This window comes from Micromesistius poutassou (assembly GCF_964030765.1).
Source record: "Micromesistius poutassou genome assembly, chromosome: 13".
Classification (NCBI taxonomy): domain Eukaryota; kingdom Metazoa; phylum Chordata; class Actinopteri; order Gadiformes; family Gadidae; genus Micromesistius; species Micromesistius poutassou.
Window position 1 is genome coordinate 17,189,077 of NC_140283.1, and position 22,233 is coordinate 17,211,309.

At 42.9% G+C, this 22,233-nt stretch overlaps 1 protein-coding gene across 1 annotated transcript in view; it reads left to right on the forward strand.

Moving 5' to 3' along the window:
- LOC311356975 (A disintegrin and metalloproteinase with thrombospondin motifs 20) overlaps positions 1 to 4,897 on the forward strand; it is a gene marked incomplete at both ends in the record, with an annotated part of 84,960 nt that extends 80,063 nt beyond the window's left edge. The window contains 6 exon segments of the mRNA XM_084476842.1: positions 944 to 1,038; positions 1,412 to 1,506; positions 1,992 to 2,125; positions 3,718 to 3,809; positions 4,237 to 4,341; positions 4,808 to 4,897. Coding sequence (XP_084332968.1) covers positions 944 to 1,038; positions 1,412 to 1,506; positions 1,992 to 2,125; positions 3,718 to 3,809; positions 4,237 to 4,341; positions 4,808 to 4,897 — 611 coding nt within the window.
- Between the last annotated feature and the right edge of the window lie 17,336 nt (positions 4,898 to 22,233).

Genomic DNA, 22,233 nt, shown 5'->3' on the forward strand with positions numbered 1-22,233 from the left:
ATCTCCTCTCCTCCCCTCACCTCTCCTCCCCTCACCTCCACCTCACCTCCACCTCCACCTCCCTGCGCCTCTCTTTTTGTCTGCACTCCTCTCCTCTCTTCTCCTCTCATCTCCTCTCTTCTCCTGTCCACTCCTCTCCTCTCCTCCCCTCTCCTCCCCTCCCCTCCCCTCCCCTCCCCTCCCCTCCCCTCCCCTCTCCAAACGGTCTGCCAACATCTTCACATGTACGAACTCCAACCTTCAGACGATTGAGTCACGTATGGCTTGCTGCCACCCAGGAATGTTGTAGCGCACAATCATAGCATTAAATCGGCCATGCTGCGTATAGGAGCCAACTCCGTATCTGATTACGTTCATAAAAGAACACACACATAAACGTATGCAGTGGTTCCAACACCAATCCTCCCCGTCAGTTTTCCTACACATCGCGACGCAATGCGTTCTGCATGCATTGCAAAAACCGCAACGTTTTCGGGGTCCCAGGGGGGCCCCTAGCGCGTTACGTTGCGGCTTCACGCGCAACGTTTCAGAACGTTTGGACGCCGGCGTCGAAATGCCGCGCCGAGCGCTGGGTGGCTGCGCCGCCCGCCTGCCAACTCCGGGCCCCGGCCGAAATTAAAATGACACGCTCGGGTGGCGTCTCGCACGGCGGTCACCTATTAATGCTAATCAGCTAATCTGGCGGCGGAGGGGGCGGGGGGGGGAGGGGGGTGGGAGGGGGGGGGCAGGGTGGGGGGGGGGGGGTCGACGCAGTGTGTGGCGTTCCTTATGACCGAGCGCTCACTCGCCTTTTTCATCCTTTTCATATCCTCCTCTCCGCCGAGGGCTGATGTGTTCCGTGTCACTCGCACCTTTTCCATCTCCTCAACACATTCCTCCATCTTGTGTCGTCCCCCGCCCCCCCCCCCCCCCCCCCCCCCTCTCCTCTCCTCCACCCCTCCAGGCCAGCAGTTCACCTCCTGCCGGGAGGTGCAGATGCAGCAGGGTGTGAGAATGGACGGGGAGTTCTACCTCCGGGTCGGGCCCCGGATCCTCCAGGTGGGTGGGATTCCTTCATCGGGTTGGGGGGGTGGGGGGGGTGCATTGGCTCTCCCGACATGTCGTCAGTCCGGCTTAGGGAACAATCTCGCCGAAGTATATATCATGATGGTATTTCCTGCCTCTTTATCCTCCCTCCCTCCCTCCCTACCTCCCTCCCTCCCTCCCTCCCTCCCTCCTTCTCTCCCTCCCTCCCTCCCTCTCTCCCTCCCTCTCTCCCTCCCTCTCTCCCTCTCTCCCTCCCTCTCTCCCTCCCTCTCTCCCTCCCTCCCTCCCTCTCTCCCTCTCTCTCTCTCTCCCTCCCTCCCTCCCTCTCTCCCTCCCTCTCTCCCTCCCTCCCTCCCTCCCTGTCTGGGCCGCTGGGTGTTGGTAGATTTATTGTGCGGAGATGCAGAGCGACTTCCCCAAGGAGTATGTGACGCTGCGCAGCGGGCAGACGGACAACTACTCGGAGGTGTACGGACACAGGTGAGAGATCAGCGGCAGGTTCTACAGAAGACTCCCCGGTGGCATGGTAACGATGGTGGCATGGTAACGATGATGGAATGGTAACGATGATGGAATGGTAACGATGATGGCATGTTAACGATGATGGCATGTTAACGACGCCTCTTCTGCTGCGAACGATCGCTTTTGATTGTTTCCTTTGTGTTTGAAGGATGCTATATAAATACATCAACTCAAACTTTATTGATGGTATGCTTTCAACACTAAACAGCAAAAAAGTGGTTAAGTACAAAGCGGTTAACAAGGGGATAAACACAACATGAAATAAACCAATAAAACGATCAATTCAGAGTCGTCGAGTTACAGGGTCGAACAGGGATCACCCCGCATTACGTGACGAAGAGAATGCTAAACAAAAAAGTGGATTACAACTTTTGACAGCTGACACAGATTAGAACTCACAACTTGCCTGTCCTCCCCCATGGCCGCACCTGATTGGCCCGCAGGCTGCTGAACCCCTTCCAGTGTCCGTACAACGGCAGCCGGCGGCAGGACTGCGAGTGTCGTCATGACTACACCACGGCCGGCTACACGCTGTTCCGAAAGGTGCGCCTGGACCTGGACTCGCTGAGGATCATGAGTGAGTAATTAGCCCATGTTTTACGAGACCGCAGGTTGTCGTTTTAACCATCACCTCAACCCCAGCGCCCTCCCCTGGCTAACTGCCATTTTTGACGGGCCTGTTTTATCTCACACACACCACTCTCGCTCTCTCTCTCTATCTCTCTCTTTGTCTTTCTCTCTCTCTCTCTCTCTCTCTCTCTCTCTCTCTCTCTCTCTCTCTCTCTCTCTCTCTCCTGTGGAATCATTTGCTCTCTCACATCATCAGCCGAGGAAATTTGAGCCCCTAATATAACAGTTAGAGCCATCTTTCATGTAGTGTGTGTGTGTGTGTGCCTGTGTGTGTGTGTGTGTGTGTGTGTGTGTGTGTGTGTGTGTGTGTATGTGTGACTGTATGCGTGCGTTGGTGTTTGTGCGTGTGTACATACAGTATGTATGTATGCATGTTTGTGTGTGTGTGCACATAACTTTTCTCCCCCACACCTCCCCCTGCATCTCTCTCTCTCTCTGCATGCTACTCATTTGGCCATCAAGTTGACGAGAGATTAGTAGAAGAAGAGGAGGAGGAGGAGGAGGATGGGAGGAGGAGAAAGAGGAACAGCCTGGGAGGAGGAGGAGGAGGATGGGAGGAGGAGAAAGAGGAACAGCATGGGAGGAGGAGGAGGAGGAGGAACATCGTGGGAGGAGGAGGAGGAGGAGGAAGAGGAGGAAGGAGGAGGAATAGGAGAACGGAAAAACGAAATAAACTAGAGCATGTCAATAATGACTTCAAGATGAAGGGGGAGATTATGCGGTTGGGGGTGGTCCCCCACCGCCCCCCCACCCCTCCCCTCTCGGTCACGCTTGCCGTGCATGACGAAAATTGGAAACCCCCACCCCCACCCCCCCCAGAACGTGTACAAAGGGTCAGAGGTCATTTCAGTTGGCTGAGTGATATAGTGTGGAAGAGCAATGTGTTTGTGTTTAATGTACACACTAACGTATGGGAACACAAAAAGCGAGGAAAACATATTGGATGAGATTCATGTACAGCGAGATCTTCAAAGCCGGAATGCAAGCATATATTTAGATTATGGGAAATGTTAACAGTAACCTCTCCTTGTGCTGCGTTTTGTCTCTGATTGTTACCGGGTAATGATTGGAAACCTCTTGAAAACATTGAGTCACATTTTAGTCATTTAGCAGACGCTTCTATACCAAGTGAGGCTGAGAAGAATTCATATTGCAGGTGCTCTGGAAAAATGTTCCAGGTGGAAACGTAGACAGAAATATTCAGCAAGAACCTCAAGAAGCCTAGCCTGGGAACCAGAAGTGTCTCGGGCCTTGTGTGTTATTTGAAGCACCAAGATGGCTACCGCATATGTGCGACACGTTTAGTGGCTCTGATTGGTTGAAGGTCCATCCGATTGTCTCTAGAGGCATTTTGGTCTGCACACGTTGATAATCCACAATGAACGGAGAGGTTCCCGAAGAATGCGTGATTTGTGAACGGGTCTGGCGATGGGTCAGGCTTCCTCAACCCTGACATTACAAGAAAATGTTTTGATTTGAACCTGCTATCTGTGTTGACGATACCACGCTGTACTTACGTTTCTTCTGTGTGTCCGCCAGCCACAGACCTCCAGTTCTCCCACACCCTCCTGGGTCGCCCGGTGCCCTTTGCTTCAGCGGGGGACTGCTACAGCGCAGCCAAGTGTCCGCAGGTACGTGTGTTCAAACCTAATGCTCCAAACCTAATGCTCAAGTGCGGTTGCTGTGATTGATAGATAGCTAGATAAGATAGATAGATAAGATAGATTGATAATGACACAGTGTGTCATTAGTAGTGTGTTTCAAACCTGCTGCTCGAGTGTCGATGCTGTAGTGCGCACTATACGCTAAGGTACTTGTTCTGATTGGGCTGTGTGTTATCCTGAACGGATGTTAAAGACACAACCCCTACTATATATATATATATATATATACGTATCTCTTTTTGCACAGTAAAAAAAACGGCCAGTACAGGTACAAAACGAAAATAGCTGTCCCAATAGTAGATTTGTGGGTGACAATTGTGTGTTGTTAGTTCAGCATTAACCTGACAGGGACTGGGGTCAGTTGTAACACTATGTGTTGTGCATGTGTTCCCAGGGCCAGTTCAGCATTAACCTGACGGGGACCGGTCTGGCAGTGGCAGAGGCCACAAAGTGGACCTCTCAGGGTAACTACGTCTCCGTCAAAGTCCACAGATCAGAGGTATGGGTTCAACCAACATTTTTTCAAACATCCATATGCATGCTCTTATGTCTTATCTGTTTCGTTATGCATGACTACCTTGGAAACGTAAAGGGTGAATACTGTATAGATTTACAATATAGATAGAGGCATTTCCACTATCCCCTTTTCCGACATGGTAATGAGAAGTGTTGCATATTTTACTGCACAAAGGAATTGGTGGGTTCTGGGCCCAAAGCACCAAAACACTAGGGAACCACAGTATTAGATGGCTGTGAATGAAGCATGCAGCACTGTTTGTCATTCAAAATTCTTCAACATTCTCAAGATTCTTCATCAAATTCTTGAGGAGGGATTTTCCGAATAGTTTATGCGAAAAGGAATTCTCCCCTCTGACGGATATTTTGTGACGCTCCATTGAAAGTTCCACCTCGCCCACTTCCTTTTTCCCCTCTCCTCCGTCTTCCCCTTCCCAAACCAAACGTAGGACGGCAGAAGAATCTATGGCCGCTGCGGCGGGTTCTGTGGGAAGTGCATGCCACAGGAGCACAATGGCCTGCTCGTCCAAGTCCAGTAAATAGTATACTGGGACCGCCGCCGCCCCAGCGCCTGATCCCAGCCGCTGCAGTCACCCTCTCACCGCCCTCCCTCCCCTCCAGAGGACCCCCCCCCCCCCCCGCGCTCAGCTGGGTGGCACCACTACGGTACAGGACGACGGGATGGTGGTGAGAGGGGTGGGGGTTCTGTCAACAACACCTCGCCTTACATCACTCTTCCAAACATCGCCTTCCAAAACGGCAGCTACTGTTTCATGTCTTTGTTTCCGGTGTACTGAAGACCACTTTACGGCGCTATCTCGGCTCTGGCACGCTGCCGGTGCGTACTTTTATACTATGTTATTGTATCTACGGCTTTGCACGTAAGGGACTTCATGTTACAGACAGATGAGGGACGATGAGCCGCACACACGCTACATCAATAATAAATGGACAATCTCACAAGGTCACAGAATTTCCATTTAATGGATTCTGGGAGCCCGTTCTTTTTGTTACTGCCATTAATGTTATTGCGGTTGTTGTGTTGCTCCATCGAAGTTCTCCACCACCCAGTATTTACAGTTCTACGCGGTGCATTTGGCAAGTCTGCATGGTGCTGCATGGCGCAGATACAACTCTGCGGTACACACTGTGATCATCGTGTCATCGTCCCCGTGTTGCAATGACTAACAGCAGCGCTGCCAGAATGAATCATGGCTACGTACTTTGATTAGGAGTTTCCGTGTTAACGTCCATAGTACAAGACTGTTTACTTACAATTGTAATCCATGCATCTTGGAGGAAAAAAAAACACTTGCATATTCCTGTGAAATAATAACAATAGGGACTGGCATCGTGAATCGATGTAAGTGTGAAAGAGATGGGTGTTTCTAGAAGGCTCTGTGTTGTTGCCTTGTGTATGACTCACAAAGGCTGATCAGCCGGTACATAAATGGTACGTGAAACAGCACAAGACGACATCACCGCAAGGGATTCGAGTAGCCGACACTGTAAGTCATGACATGTCTCATGTCATGACTTGAATCATGAACATGAGTTATAGATCTCAAGGACAAACGGTTTGGTTGTTACATGTGTATTTCTTACCTGCCTTTTTCTCAGAGTTCAAAATAGCTCAAAATAGTTCTCATGTATGTGAAAGAAAATGATCAGACCAGCATTTTGGTGAGCATTTTCCAGACCTCCCATGTACTGTTTTGAAAATCGAAATTTGTTGGTTACAGGTTACTTTAAGTATTTGTTTTATTTTTTCATTAAGTTGTTTTATTTTGAAAATCCAATAGTGTTAAAAGGTCACGTCCTCATTACCGTCCAAGAAGTAAACAGGGTCATCTCTATTTTGCTCTTTCCCCTCTCTCTCTTTCTCTCCCTCTCCCTCTCCCCCTCTCCCTCTCTCTCTCTCTCTCTCTCTCTCCCTCTCTCTCGCTCTCTCTCTCTCTCGCTCCCTCCTTCTCTCCTTCTCTCTCCCTCTCCCTCTCTCCCTCTCCCTCTCTCTCTCCACATCAACTTGGGCCTTGGTAACAGCAACCCCTACCTCTGTCTTGATCATCCACACTACTGAAATGTACTGTACAGCATTCGCGTTTCAACGTATTTATTCTGTTATAAATTGTAGATATTATGTATATTTTAAGCGACAGTGATTACAAAAAAAGGGAGAAAAAGACATTGATATCTTTTTTCCATTATTTCTTTTATTATTGTTTGTGTCACTGAAAAGGTATTATTTAGTGTGTAACCACTAACAGTAAACAACGATATATTGGACAGTACATTATAACTACTGGAACTACTTCTAATGGGGAGAGGGAAGGTGCTGGCATTCAATGGGTGATGGGTGAAAGGTTGCCAGATAATGTCAGGTACCCCTCGCAGTAGACAAATCCCCCTTTTTTTGGTAGCTGACAATAGGAAGAAAATTCCCCTACGACTACTACTACTACAAACAGAGCATTACGCGCTGATACTCTAAAACAATGCTTTAACCAAAGTTTATTAGATGCAGATCATAACTTTTTTTTGCCGGAGAATTCAGCTTGTTTAGACGTTAAATTATGGCGGAAAGAACTCATACAAGTCGTGAGCAGCTAGAATCCTTTGACTGTCTGAGTTTTCATGATGGTCAATTGTGCTATAAGGTCTGTATCAGAAATTATAAAAATACTTGATGCACTATGTGCCATAAATTGTGTAGAAAAGTAATCATGATTGTTTTGTGCGTGTGTATGTGTTTTTTTTTTTAAATAACCATAAAGATGTGTAACTTATGATTTGTGTATTTTTAAACTTGAAGTGTAAACGGCGTGCTGAATATCAAATGGGCATTGATCTTTTTGTTTGCCATGTATAATCCAAAGATGTTTCAAATATTCTATATATATATATATATATATATATATACATACATATATATATATATATATCATATGTAGCTACACTATGTTTGTAGCCTGCGTTAAAGAAATGGATGATTGATTTTGGTGCTATGGTTACTAATCGTTACAGATATTGTATGTCTCGCTACTATGCTAACACTGTAAAAAATAAGAAATAATAAAATGGTGGCTTTTAAAGTGACATAGGCCTACATGCTTTTTTTCTGGACCATAGAAACATCACTGGGTTGTAATTTGTTATACTTAAATATTGAAGATGCTGTCTTTTGCCCGAATTGCCCGAATTACACCAAATCATCACATGGTTTGGAAGGCCCCTCTTTTTACCTCCTGGTGTGAACGCCATTCAAATCAGTTTCAAAGTGGAACCTTTAGTGACATCACACATGGTCCACCCAGATGTCTGACAACAGCTGGATCAGCAGCATACCAGTTGTTTATCCATCTACCCTCCACATCACAGTAGTGTGCATCAGTAGAGCTTAAACTTTATCCAATGTTTAACGACCATCTGCCTTTTGGCAACCTCTCTTGAGCAACATCATCATTCATATCACAGTTCATGGAAATATGACCTGCTGTAACTCATTTGTATGGTAGCTTGCCCTGAACTCCATAACAAAACAAACCGAAACGTACATCTAATCAATCTAAAAAAAATTATATCTTCCTTTTTGTTTACTTCTTAAACTTGTTTATATATTTAACATTCTACATCCAGGCTGCAATCATGTTTTCTTTGGACGCGGTCGGGCTGAAACAGCGCACCATGCATAGGAGCGTTATCGCTGAGCTGATGGACCGAGACGTCAGAGCACGTATCACAATGTGTTGCTTAGCAACTCATCAGTGTCCCCGTTTTCTCATCGCAGGGTCAATAAAGTAAATGAAGTGTTCCAGCCGGTCACCAATGGCAGAGACGCATGCACTATACATGCACTGTCAAGACTGTGATTGGTTGGTAGGTCTACATATGCTTCCACTTTACCAACGTCCAAATTATCCCTCCTAGTCACATCTCGTGTTCGGTTAATCCATGATGCGCGATCGAAAAACAAATAAAGATATTTAGGTTTAGGTTTAGGTTCCCATGTACACATAGGCTACACAGCTTGATCGTGACGTGTATCTCACTGTGTATGTTGTGTGACGTCACATGCCTGACTTGGTACTAAATATCTAATCTATGGTGATTTCACCAAGGCCTCACCCACAGCTAAGCTTTGTTGGGAAGATGGCTTGAGGGAGAATTTCTCCTTGACGCTTCTCGCTGTGAGCAAAAAAAAACAGACATCCTTCATGAGCAAGTTGAACAGAAGTCCACATAGTGCAAGCCAAGGACTGATGTGTACCATGGGTGCAGCCCTGCTTGGACAACAACCACTCTGCACTTGAGTTTCATCACTTCACACTCACCACCAGTACTATGGCTTGTTCCACGTGTTCCACAACGTGTAAACTTGTTGTGCTTCAGAACAATAAGAACAACACTTGCATGTGTGTGTCAAGTAGAACCAGATACAAATTCAAAATTACAAGATGTTCTTTAGAGATGATTCATCATTGGTCAGCGTCCATAAATTAATTTGCAACATTAATTTGAGATCAAACATTAGTAGCTGTGTGTGTGTGTGTGTGTGTGTGTGTGTGTGTGTGTGTGTGTGTGTGTGTGTGTGTGTGTGTGTGTGTGTGTGCGCGCGCGCGCGCAGTTAGATTGGTACTTAAGAGACATTGAACAGAGTAAATAGCGACCCCTAGCGTCAACAAAAATATAGTGTTGAACAAAGAGTTAGGGGATTGATTGATTCTCCAGACTCACTTATTCAGGATAAGACTACAAAAGCCTTGCGACACTGGTTGTACTATTTTAAATAAATGCATTCAGCAGGGACAGCTGAATTTGCCATAACAATGTGTTGCAAATTCAATATAGGTCAAATGTGTATGCCTATGTTTATTAGATTACTAGATTCCTGTAGGAAAACATCCTCATCATTGAATTAAGTACCAAACATTATAAACCGCCCGAGATGGGTCTCTAGGTCAATGGTTTGTTTGGGCAACTATATATGTTTGGGCGACGAATATATGCTGTTGCATCTCTCAACGAAGACCACTAGATGGCAGTAGAGCAGTGGTACGCGTACCACTGGTGGTACGCGAGCGTTCTCTAGTGGTACGCGGAGTATGAACGATTTTTTTTTTTTTTAAGTTGAAGCAGAGCTGGGTTCACCGTAACCGGGTTCACCGTGTGACACACGCTTGTGCCTGCTTACACACACGCCACACATCCAACAACAATAACCCAGCAAACATTTTCTCGACCTGCGTCGAAGCGAACAAGTCCAGTCGACGTCGAGTCACGACGTGACTTCATTTCGACATGAAAACATAATCATTAGATTAATGGTGATTTCAAGGAAGACTTATTTTAGAGTGGTGTAACCGAATAAACACTCCCAGCAAACATTTATGCATTCAACAAGTCTAAAATACGCCGGGTCACAACGTGACTTTATTTCGACCATTTGCCGACATGAAAACATATATGCCACTACGGAAATGGTGATTTCGAGGAAAGCTTGTTTGACAGTTGTGTAACTGAATAAACACTGTTTATATCGCTATTTAACTTAACAACGATGTAACTTTGTAACATTAGTGTGAACGGTAATGTTTACACATTAATAGTATTATTGAAGTGTTATTATTCCAAACGCAATATGCTATCATGTATATGGCCAATATAGGTTCTAAAATGTTTTATTCCAGCATTTACTCAAGTTCCATTGAGGAACTATTTTTCCTTGCGCACCAACACGTAATCCCTCCAACGCATGCGCAGGTGATATCAGTTCGCCGTCAAGTTCGGCACTCAGCAGCATGCGGGAGTTGCAGGTGAGTTTCGAAAAGACACTGCAATTCGAAATGCAACTGTATTTGTAGAGACATTACCCTTTTGTTATTTGCATGCCTAACTGTTGAATTTGAGGCTACATGGCGTATTCTCATGGATAGCGGGTTTTCGTATTTGTAACGTTACATACGAACTGGGAGCGGGAAGCTAGCAGGCTAACGTTAGCTTAGCCCTGAAACGGGACGCTGCTACTTCCCAGCTGGGGAGCAGCAGCGTCCCGTTTCAGGGCCAACGGTAGCTGTGTGTTATTGAAAATAAAACACGGGTGGCAAAGCCCTTTCCCCGTGCATTAGTCCTGTGAACTGTTGGTCAATTTTAGGACCCATTCTTCTCATTATTGATAGCGAGAGGGGTGATAGCTTCCGATGTAGCTAAGCTAAATGGACTTGATGTAGCCACCAGGTAGCCCTTGAGGCTGGGGCGCTGGATGGTGAGACTGTCTTCGTCCACTGAGCCAAACACTTGGTGTATTTTGGCCAGTCAAACTTCTCACTCTCACCAAACCTTGTACTGGTGTTCTTTCCAGCTGCTGTGACGAGATGGAATCCCGAGGCCACAGATACAGTAATCGAAGCAGCCATGAGTTTACACCTGAAACATGCACCTGCAAGGACTGGGGGGATGGGATTTTGGTCCCAATAAGTTTTCATTTTGTTGTTTAAAGAAGATGTAGGCCTACTTGGGTATAAATAAAATGTTTTTGATGCAGTGCACTTTATACCCTGAAATCTGTCTTTTGTTGAAGATTAATAGGACATGTATTCATGCTTGATTGATAAGAGTATGCATAATTAAACAAAATATTATAGATGTAGCCAAATATTGCTGTCCTTTTGATATGACCAAATGCTCTCTATAGGCTACATTTGGTTCTATCTATACATCATGTCGGCAAAGGGTCGAAATAAAGTCACGTTGCGACTCGACGTCTATTGGACTTGTTGACCACACGGTTTGAGGTAAATATGTTTACAACAGATTGAGAAATGTTTAATTATCTACATGCAGCACAAGAACTGCTTGTTATAGGTTCAGTGGGTAGCTATACTGAAAAACCGTAAATTGGGGCACACTACAAGGTAACTGAAATGTAGCTTAATACTATTCTTTTCATAATTAAGTGGGTATTTAGTGTATTGGCTTAAAAGTAAATTTCATGTAGGTTGAAATGTCTATATAACGTCGAGACGACGTGGATTGATGTCGTCTATGAGACGTCGAAACGAAGTCGGTCGAAAGACCGACGTTAGAAAAACTTTCATATCAGCCCCTCAAATCGACGTCGTTTCGACCTCCATGACCAACGTCGATTAGACGTCTAATTGACGTCGAAATGTTTGCTGGGCACTGTAGTAATTCGCTGGAGCTTAGTTTGTTTAGATCCCGCTAGTTGGATAAATTGCATTCTTTCGTAGTGGCGACTTCTCTACTGCAAGGGAAGCTCGGCTTCACCTAAAATTTCGAAAATTAAATGGTCAGATATATACTGTTGTGTTAACATTTCATTGATTAAAAATGCGTTAGAACACGTCCATCTGAAGACGAGTCCGTTCAGAATCAGCTGCTTATCGCAGGTCGACTGACTCGATTTCCTTCTCATACACTTAGCCTATACGTGTTTAATTTGCGTGTGTTTAGACAGATGGGCGCGCACACACGCGCACACCAAGCATCACCCACATTCATTCATTCTATTAAATACTCACTCGCGGTAAAACTGTTTTCTCACGATCAAATACTCATCAATCCTAAAAGTAATGGGCTTGTACACGATGTCTGGGTCAAGAACATATGTGTTTAACATAGGTGTTTGCAGATGCATTGATTTAAAAGTACAACTTACCGCTGTATCAGCTGTTCTTTCCCAAATAATTTAACCAATCATTTACCCTAAAACTAGATTTTGTTTTGGAAGCCTGGAATATAGCCTTTGCTCGAATGTATTATTGTTATTATTATTATTTTAACGGATGGCATAGCCTACTATACTTCATTCATGTTCATTCATGCAGCGGAAAAAAATGTTTCCACAATCCACACGCTATTTCTATGCAGTTTCACACGTATGAATAATCTTTGACATAATATTGGTTGGTTTATTTACTTCCATGATGTTAAGTCAAGTTAAGGCGAGTTAACCAAAATTGATATTGATAAGTGGCTGTCAAAGGAACCGATTGTTAATGTTTTACCTTAATTTTCTTATGAGTCCGCTCAACCTCTGTTCAAATAAAAAAGTTTTTGGCTTGTAAATCTGTCAAGCCTATAGACTTTGGTCTCATTTACTTTCATGTGCGTTTGCAAGTTCCAACTTGGAGATTGAATGTAGTATAGGAGACTACCATTGTGCCTCTGATATAAACTGGTAGTTTTCAGTGCTTTACAGTCTGCTTATTCTTGTAATAGGCCTATAAAACAGTCTACTGCAACACCTTGTGGTTATATTCTGCTAATCAAGTTCTCGAATGGAGGACCTAAAGGAAAAAAAAAATTATAAAAAAAAATGTATATAAAAAAAATTATATATAAAAAAATTATATAAAAAAAAAAAAAAATTATATAAAAAAAAAAAAAAATTATATAAAAAAAAAATTATATAAAAAAGATGTATAAAAAAAAAATTATAAATTAAAAAAATTATAATAAAAAAAAAATTGGACCTGCGCACAAATGTTTTTTTTTAGACCTGCGCGCGCATCTTTTTTTTTGGATCTGCGCGCGCATCTTTTTTTTGGACATGCGCACGCGCATCTTTTTTTGGATCTGCGCGCGCATCTTTTTTTTGAACATGCGCACGCGCATCTTTTTTTGGACCTGCGCGCGCATCTTTTTTTTGGACCTGCGCACGCGCATCTTTTTTTGGATCTGCGCGCGCATCTTTTTTTTGGACCTGCGCACGCGCATCTTTTTTTGGATCTGCGCGCGCATCTTTTTTTTGGACCTGCGCACGCGCATCTTTTTTTGGACATGCGCACGCGCATCTTTTTTTGGACCTGCGCGCGCAGGTCTAAAAAAAACATTTGTGCGCAGGTCCAATTTTTTTTTAATTATTATTTTTTTAATTTATAAAAAAATTTTAATATAATTTTTTTTTTTGGGATATTTTTTTATATAATTCTTTTTTTTATATAATTTTTTTTAGATCATTTTTTTTTCATAATTATATTTCTTTTTTTTAACTGTCTTCTAAATTAAGGAAATGATACAGGGAAACGAATAAATCATTACACGCCACGAGTGAACTTAATAAGCGATCGAAATACTTTTTTCAACCACCGCCTCTTTCCCTTGACATTTAGTTTTCACATGACAAATGCGACAGATGTAATTAAGGCAACCCGGCCTCACAGGAATCCGTGAAATGAGTCAGTCTACGTGACGTATAGTAGGCTAGCCTATATTTTAATCTAACATCTTTAATGGTAAGAGACTGCACGGGGATGGATGAGTGTTGTTTAAGATGAAATTACAATGCCAAATATGGCAGACACCTTCAGATATGAGACCCCTCAGTTTTTTGACTTTGCCTTTTTGGAAGCTCGGTTCCCTCTCTCCCATATAATTCGAACACTGATTTATATATTTGCAGGGCATGTTAAATAAGTGCGGTGTAAAACCAAAGATAATACCGTTAGCATCTACAACTTGTATTTAATAAGCCTAAATTGTTGTGCTGTGTCCTGATTGGCTGAAGAGAAATAGCCACATCGTTGCGTTCTAAAACTGGACCTGGCGATTTGACATGTTCAATCTTTGGGGATGCCGATGCCACTGCTGCAACTTTTCCCCCGCGACGTCCCAATAGAGTCTCGTTGCGTCGCGAATCTTTGGTCTGAACTGGTCTTAGGAGACCGTCTATGTGGTATCAATGATGAATTTACCTTAACATGTTGGCTGTAACTGTTGTAATTAGAATAGTTGTTTGAATAATGGACTAGGCCAACATGGACGCAAGATAACCTAATGTGCTATGATGATATTGCTTTTGATAAGGGTGATGTGTACCTTTTTCTAAATAGTTTTTATATATATATATATATATATATATTTTTTTAATTTAAATATGGTATCACTATTAAAATGTGACTATACGTTTCTGTATACAAATTTTATATCTCCTGTACATGTTTGTATATAATCGTGATATTATAGTACCTGTGGTGTAACTTCGGTGATTTGGATACAGACCCCAAACACACTCATGTGTCTTGGGGTGATTGGGTGATTGGCAGGCGAGCCTATAAAAGCAAAGTCCTTCTATAGTGTCTCTGATAAAAGGCCGCTGCGCCCTGTGACGCATCACGTACAAGGAACACGGATGAAGGGCTAGACCCGAAACGTTTCCCCTTGTTTATGTGTCCTGTAATTGTTGTTTCGGCTTTTAAAATACTTTTGGAACTTCTCAGCCCTAGTGTGCAATCTCCCCATTCTTCACTTGATAAACACTTACATTAGTTTGCCAGCTGCTGGTCAGAGATGACTATGGGCATCAAGAGAATTAACATGAAAAAGTCCAGTGTTAAATTTCACATGACATGTCATTCACAGCTGCTAGTCAGTGATCAAAGTGTGAATTTCAAATTCAACAATATGGCCAAATATTCAGGTATAACTTGAAAAACACTCTGCAGTTACACTTATGCTAGAACAATAATCCCTGCTCAGATGCATCTAAAATACAATTTAAGACAATAAAATGTGTGATAAACACTTAAAACATTAGTTTGCCAGCTGCTGGTCAGAGATGACTATGGGCATCAAGAGAATCAACATGAAAAAGTTCTGTTAAAATTCACATAACATGTCATTCACAGCTGTCTTGACACGTATGGCTTCACAGGTCTAACTTGAAAATACATTCTGCATTAACATTTTGCTAGAACAATCAATGTAGCAATGTAGAAAAATATAAATAAAATAAATCAATGTCAAATTTCACGTTGCCTTATTAGCAATAACTACATAACTTACAAATGGGTGTAACACACATTTTACAAACTTTTGAGTTATTAACCAGCAATTAGTCTGAGAACACAACACAAAACAATTATGTGAACTTGTCAAATCTCACAGCTGCTAATCAGAGCTGACTCCAAGAGGGAAAACCTGTTTCTTTATTTCACTTTTCTTTTTGCAACGTTTAGACAAGACAAAGTTTTTTCTTTAGAGATCGCACACAGAGCATTTTGGGCCATTATCCAGGAACACGTGATTCAAAGGTGTACTTAAGGTCGTCCGGATAGGAAATATTGAGTGCATAAAGGAGGCCGAGAAGGTAGGCCATGGGAGTATCCGGAAGGTCCTTTACTACTATGGATTCCTCTAAGATGAGTGCGATGTTTTGGATCTTGGGGGATGAGGCTTCAGCCACACAGGACATACAGAATTCCCACAGTGACTCCCTTGGCAGCCACGTCATCTGGATCAGTTTCCTGTTTGAGAACATTAAGAAATATGATTTTCAATTCAAACTCACATCACATACTACATGTCTTGTAGGGAGCCAGGCATCTCAAATTGGATTGTCATATCCAATATGAAGTTGTCTGTCATTTTAGCTTTGTTGTTGAAGGACCATTCCGGTGTATACTGATCCATATCCCCGTCATTCAAGCCTATCTGGTGCTGTCCATGGGAAAAATGAGATAATTTGTAAAGCTGACTTAATGTGGTATTCAATAACACCCAAGTTTAAGCAAGCACTCTGATTGGTCAATTCCCAGTCTAGAGTGTGTTTAAATGCCTGGTGAAAGAACGGACAAAAATAATGTGCCTAATTACAGAAAGTATCGCTACGCTAACTAGCTGAAACTACTTTCATGAGCCTAGTTTCCATAACAACGTTCAACTGTTACATTGTTTCACTTGCACAGTAGGAACGAGGCGCTTTTACTATATGAACTATTTTCTGATGGAGATGAACTCGGGCAGAAAGCTTGAATTTGAGGGCTTTAATTTAATTTAATTAACCCACAATATGAAAACATTTTACAATATTGTTGATAATGAAGATGGTTTGTGTTATTGATTTGCAATCTTACACTCGATGGTGTTCTTGAATGTCATTATTGGTACTTGAAGCACAGGACTTCGGAACTCGGCGCAAGCGCCTCGTTCCTACGGCTGTGCTTTGCGTACCAATGACGCCATCTTGTGTAAGATTGCTTAAAAGAAACGATCACAGGTGGCCAGAGTAGAATATGTGACATCCACTATCCCTCAGCACAAGTTCTTCCCAGGGCCAGAGCCGTATATAGAGAGAGTTCCGCCAACTCTGTTTAGAACGTTCAGGACAATTCTGTCGTGGATTGGTTCAAAGGTAGTCACGTGTTTTGTGTACGCCATCTTACAGACCAAACATTAATCAATCGTCATTACCATGCTATCAAGGCAAGTGTGACAACTTACAAGAGAGGAATATACATCTGTAATATCATTACTTTTCGAAAGAAAATGTTGTGTTGTGTAGCCTATGGTTGCTCTCTAAGGCCCGGACGTGGTAAACGTCTGCATCATTTCCCTCAGGACCCTACTAGGAGGAAATTGTGGGAGCAGAGGGTCAGAAGGATGAACTGGAAGCCGAATAATTTTTCCTTGTTGTGTGAGGTAAGAACATTTCTATCATGGACTTTGTAAAGAAAACACATTTGGAAAATATTATTGTACCCCATCAATTCATGGCATGCTTCGAAAAAAGTACTAACCAAAGTGAATTTGAATTGAACTTAGCCTAGTAGTGTTAAGCTACACGATGCTCGCTAGCTCTTTGCGCCTTTTTTATGCTAATGCTAGCACTGAACTCCGGGACAAACAACCTGCATCTGCCGTCTGTATTTTTCCACCAGGCTCTTTTATGCATAAGTATGCACTGGTTAGATGCCATTCTGTGAAAATCTATGCAATTTTTAGAATAATGACAACTATTAATACTACATCATTGCAAGGCTAGCCTACTTGACGTGCTATCTTTCTGCACTGCCGCATTTTACCCTGCATTCTTTCAAAACACCGGCTGCATTGTCTTTGTTTATGTTCATGCATGTCAGAAAGATTGTGATTAACTTTGCACGGAAATCATGTGGATATATTGCAAACAAATGCCCTTTTGCAGCATTGCTTGGTCTGCTATTTCTCGAGTTACAGATAATACATGGTCAGTTCATGTTTGCTGGAGAGATTTATGTTACTTTTGTCTAGAGTCTAGTGCAAACAGCATGGTGCCAAAGCGCTTATGTAATCCATGCAATAACTATGCATTGGTTAGATGCCATTCTGTGAAAATCCATTAACATCATTTACTTTCTCTTTGAAATTGCATTAAAATGTCTGACTCCGTTTGTAGGACCACTTTGATGAGACACAGTTAGAGTCACAGAGCTGATGGTGTTAGGAAGCTCAAGCCAAATTCCATCCCAACACTGTTCGTCTTTACCCCACCGACACCGCCCAGCAGACCCATCAAACGAAACGGACTGAAGATGAACCATCTCTGAATGCAAACATTCAGAATGTATTCAGAATGTATTATACGCTATATAGTGTAAGAAGTAAAGATATTAAAGATTGTCTAATACAAAATGTATACTTTTACCGTAATATTTGAGATGTTTTAATGGCTCTTCCCTGATTTCACTGTTGATATTTTAATATGAATATTGAATATGAATTTTCCTGTTGGAGGATCTTCCTGAGAGTCTGTTGTTTAAATGTTGTACAAATTATTGCGTACTGCTAGGATTTGAATGCAAACATTCAGAATGTATTATAAGTTATAGTCTAAGAAGTAACCAAAGTTATTTTTATATTGCTAACGTCTGATTCATTTTTTATGAAAGAGAAAACTCTTTAATTGATAAACAAAATCATACGTGTATGGTCTTTTTTCCCTTGGGCATTAGTCATCAGTCAGACTTTTAACAATAGACAGTCTGATCATGACACCTAAGTAGGCTACGAGAAGGGTTAATTTGATGTTATAGGGAAATATTTATAGTCTAGATTAAAATAAATAACCAAGAAGTTGTAATTTTTAGCCAATGTCTCAATAAGTAATCGTAGGCTACACGGCGACAGCCATCGGAGAAGGTGAACGCGGCTCCACTGATAGGCGATCAGGGCTCCAGAGTGCGACCTATTAGGTCGCATATGCAACATAATTTCTTAAGGTGTGAGTTAAAATTTAATGAGGTCGCTCCGGTGCTACTTGCAGGAGGACGAGCAGATATGAAGCGGTCGATAGTAGATTATTTTAAGAAGAAAAATGTCTCGGAAGAGGAAACAAATGAGGCTGTTGTTGGTGCTGGAGAAGGGTTAGCAGAGGAAGCAAAAATAATCTCAGATTCTTATTCTGAAGAGGACAGTGACAGGTTGGTGAAAGAGGCGGGGGGCAGTGGGGAGAAAAAAAAAAGTATTGTTTTCAACAAAAATGGCTGGCGCAGTTCCCGTGGTTGCGTTATGAGGGACAAACCATGGTGTGTGTACTGCAGGACATGTGGCCAGTCCGTTGCAGGCGAAACACATTTTGTAAATGGGTCTACACAATTCAAAGTTCAGTCATTAAAATTACACAATGAAAGCCAAAAGCACAAGACGTGCAGGGACCGCTGCATCACATGAAGCTTCCAGTCTCTCCTCACCTCATTTAATCGGATAGATGAGACCAATCGCTCGGCGGAGAATGAACAAATGATCATCAAGTTTAACACCGCCTACAACATCGCTAAAGAGGAACTCCCATTCACAAAATGATGAAGAATAACGGACTGAACGTCAACCCCACATATTCCAACGACACTGCGTGTGCACAATTTGTGGGAGTTATAGCAGACACACTCAAGGAAAAGACCGCTGACAAAGTCGCATCCGCCCCCTACCTCTCGTTCATGCTTGATGGTTCCACTGACAAATCCACCAAAGAGTGCGAGATTATATATGCCTGTATCGTTGAAGATGGAAAACCAATATTCTTATTGGCCATATTGTGGTTGAACATGGCCATGCAGAAGGTAAGGAGTGTGTCTCATATAGCCAAATGATAATAACTAAAATGCTCTATAGGTTAATTATAATTTCCGTTAGAATTAGATTATTATTTAATGCCATCATGCCCAGGTATCTTAAAACACACAGAATTGTGTGTGTGTGTAAATATAAATATTCCATGTTATGTGCTTAATTTAAGGCGTTTATCTATCTTTATTTTTATTCTTTATTTGTCAATCTTTCATAAACATAAGGTCATGTATTAATAACACGCTTTACAAAGAAAAATATGGTGCTACCTAATTTGTTTTGGTGCTACTAAATGAAAAGCTAGGTGGCACCAGTGCTACCTGTCAAAAAGTTAGTCTGGAGCCCTGTAGGTGATGTAGGCATAATTGTCTGTCTTCTCGAGACGTTCAACGTGATATATTTGTAAAAGCTTTGAGGTTTTCTAACATTAAGTCGAGTTCCCCTAGCCTCCCTATGGTCCCCCAGTAGCTAAAAATTGTGTTAGGTGTAAACCGAGAAGTAGCTATCTTGCGCCGTCTTTGAAAAAAGGATCGCTGAAACGCTTCGATTTGGCTTGTATATTTTTTATGCCAATAAAACTTTTTTGAATTTAAATTTTGAGCAGAGAATCTGCAGGTTGGTGAGGGGTGCCACATGCCACCTCCACATACACTTTGTGCCGGATGACAGAGCATAATCATCTCCTCTACAGATACCATGTTTGCAATTGTCGATGCAGGTCATTTTATACACGACAGTCACTGCCCTCTAGAGGTTGTTTTGCGTAACATCCATAACACTGAAACCGGACGGAGGTATGAAGGGTAGTCCCGTAGACAACGTTTAGTATGGACGGACAAATTTCGTCCGGATCCGGAGGTATGAGGCGGCCTTCATGGCGCATAACATGCAACACAATAACGCAAGCTTGCATGTAGCTCCCATTTGGTGAAAAGACTAGACTGCGTCAGGTTGGTTGAGAAGGAATTAGGAACCGCGACATGGAGGAAAAAAGGATTTCCTTTTCCTAGGATTGTCCGTCGGAGCCCCGCTGTAGCGGGCAGTGGGGCTGGGCGGGCAGCCCCGGGGTTGGCCAGCGTTCAGCAGGTAGCCCCGGGGGTGGCCAGCGGGCAGCGGGGCTCAGACGGACCGCTGCCGTGGCAGCAGGGCTGGGCGGGCAGCCCCAGGGGCGGCCAGCATTCCGCGGGGCTCCGATGGACAATCCTGGGCAACAATCCTTTTCTCCTCCATGTCGCGGTTCCCAATTCCTTCTCAACCAACCCGACGCAGACAACCCCGGGCAACAATCGCGGGCAACAATCCCCTTCTCCTCCATTTCATTTCTCCGTTGAGTCTGTAGCCTACTTAATATTGACGTGGAAGTGGAAGAACCAGAGGCGTCTGAGAACCCGTCGCAGTCGTTTGAGATTCATAATATCATACGGAGGCGCAAACAGCTTTTGACCATGATAATATATATTATATAGATATCTAAATATAATATGATATTATTTAGATATAGAGCTCCAGGACTCCCGCTGGAGCACCCGGAGTGTTCAGTGTTCCACTGTAAACACTAGCGCATGGTACCGTGGCTGCAAGCTGCTCAGGGCCACACCCCCACCCTCCACCTTGACCCGCCCCTAAAAACGGGAGAGCTCATTGTGGGACTGGCTCGTAGTGGCTGTAACTCTGCACCAAGGCTGAATTTCTTAAACGTCTTCAAGTACTGTATTAGGGGCCCACTAACACCTTTATTAAAGCATCCATAAAATAGCATGCCATGGGACCTTTAAACAAATAACATTTCCTAGCATTCAACTAATATCTCCTCATGATCCAATAGCTATGCAACCCCTGAGGGTGTTGTAAAAAAACTCTGGTCTTCTCAGCAGCACGTAGGCTGATAACTATGAAAACTATGTAAACTACACTACCGTAATTTCCCGCATATAGGCCGCATCGTGGACAAACCGCAAGCCTTTAATTTATGTATTAAAAAAACAATTGTGTGCATGAGAACGGTGAGAGCACATCAAACGCGCGTAGCAGCTCGGACCCGTCTTTCTTTACTGTCTCCGAGTGTGTGTCGCTGTTAAACACCTGACAATGAGCTAGTGTACCATGATAAGACCGCCATATGAATCTGGAAAAAATGAATGAAGACAGGATTTGGTCTCCTATATTTCCTATGCAGGATAACTCATGTGTGTTTCCATTGAAAACAAGAACATTCAAAGTGATCCTAAACTTTAAACCGACTATACGTTCTGTTGGGCAAAAGCATCAACCAAGAAATTTAAACAAATAATACAAACTGAACTTCCACCATCATGCATAGCGCACATTTAAACAGATAAAAGAGCAAAGAGGAGCCAGCTCAATAAAAGCATCTTCCCTCATGGTATAATCTATCTATCTATAATCTATGGTATAATTCACCCCTGTGAGATGCGTGCCAGCTCACCAGCATAACCTGCAATGTCCACAAAACCAAGGAAATGGTTCCAACCCAATGTAGAAGAGTATATCACCCTTGTAGTTATGTGGCCCAGAACATTTTACTCGGACTGTAAGAAAAATAATAGCTTGTGGCCTGTAGAGGCCTAGACCTAATCACTAGTATCAAAAGAATGACCTGACAGGTGTTGAGTGATATGGCTGTGATCTAGCCCCCTAGTTCTAGCCAAAGCAGGTAGCCTCGGTCTAACATCTGCCGACAACAACCTGTATATCAAAGCAGCATCTTCCTCATGGTATAATCTGAAACCCCTGTCAAATGTGCTAGAGGGACTTACTTCACAACCAATAAGCTTTTATATAAGACAGGCAATTAACTTCCCTTCCCTCTCTCAAGCAGTCCGAGGGCGAAACAGAAATAAACTTTCAGATTTTCTAGTATTTTCAATTACAGTATCTTCATTTTACAATTGTATCTCTATGCTTGTAAAATTTATATTAATGACCATTAATACTTACAAGACACTGCTTGAAAAGTAGATTAGGATCTTCACGCAGGAACACAGGAAGTCCTTTCATGGCTGCTTCCTTG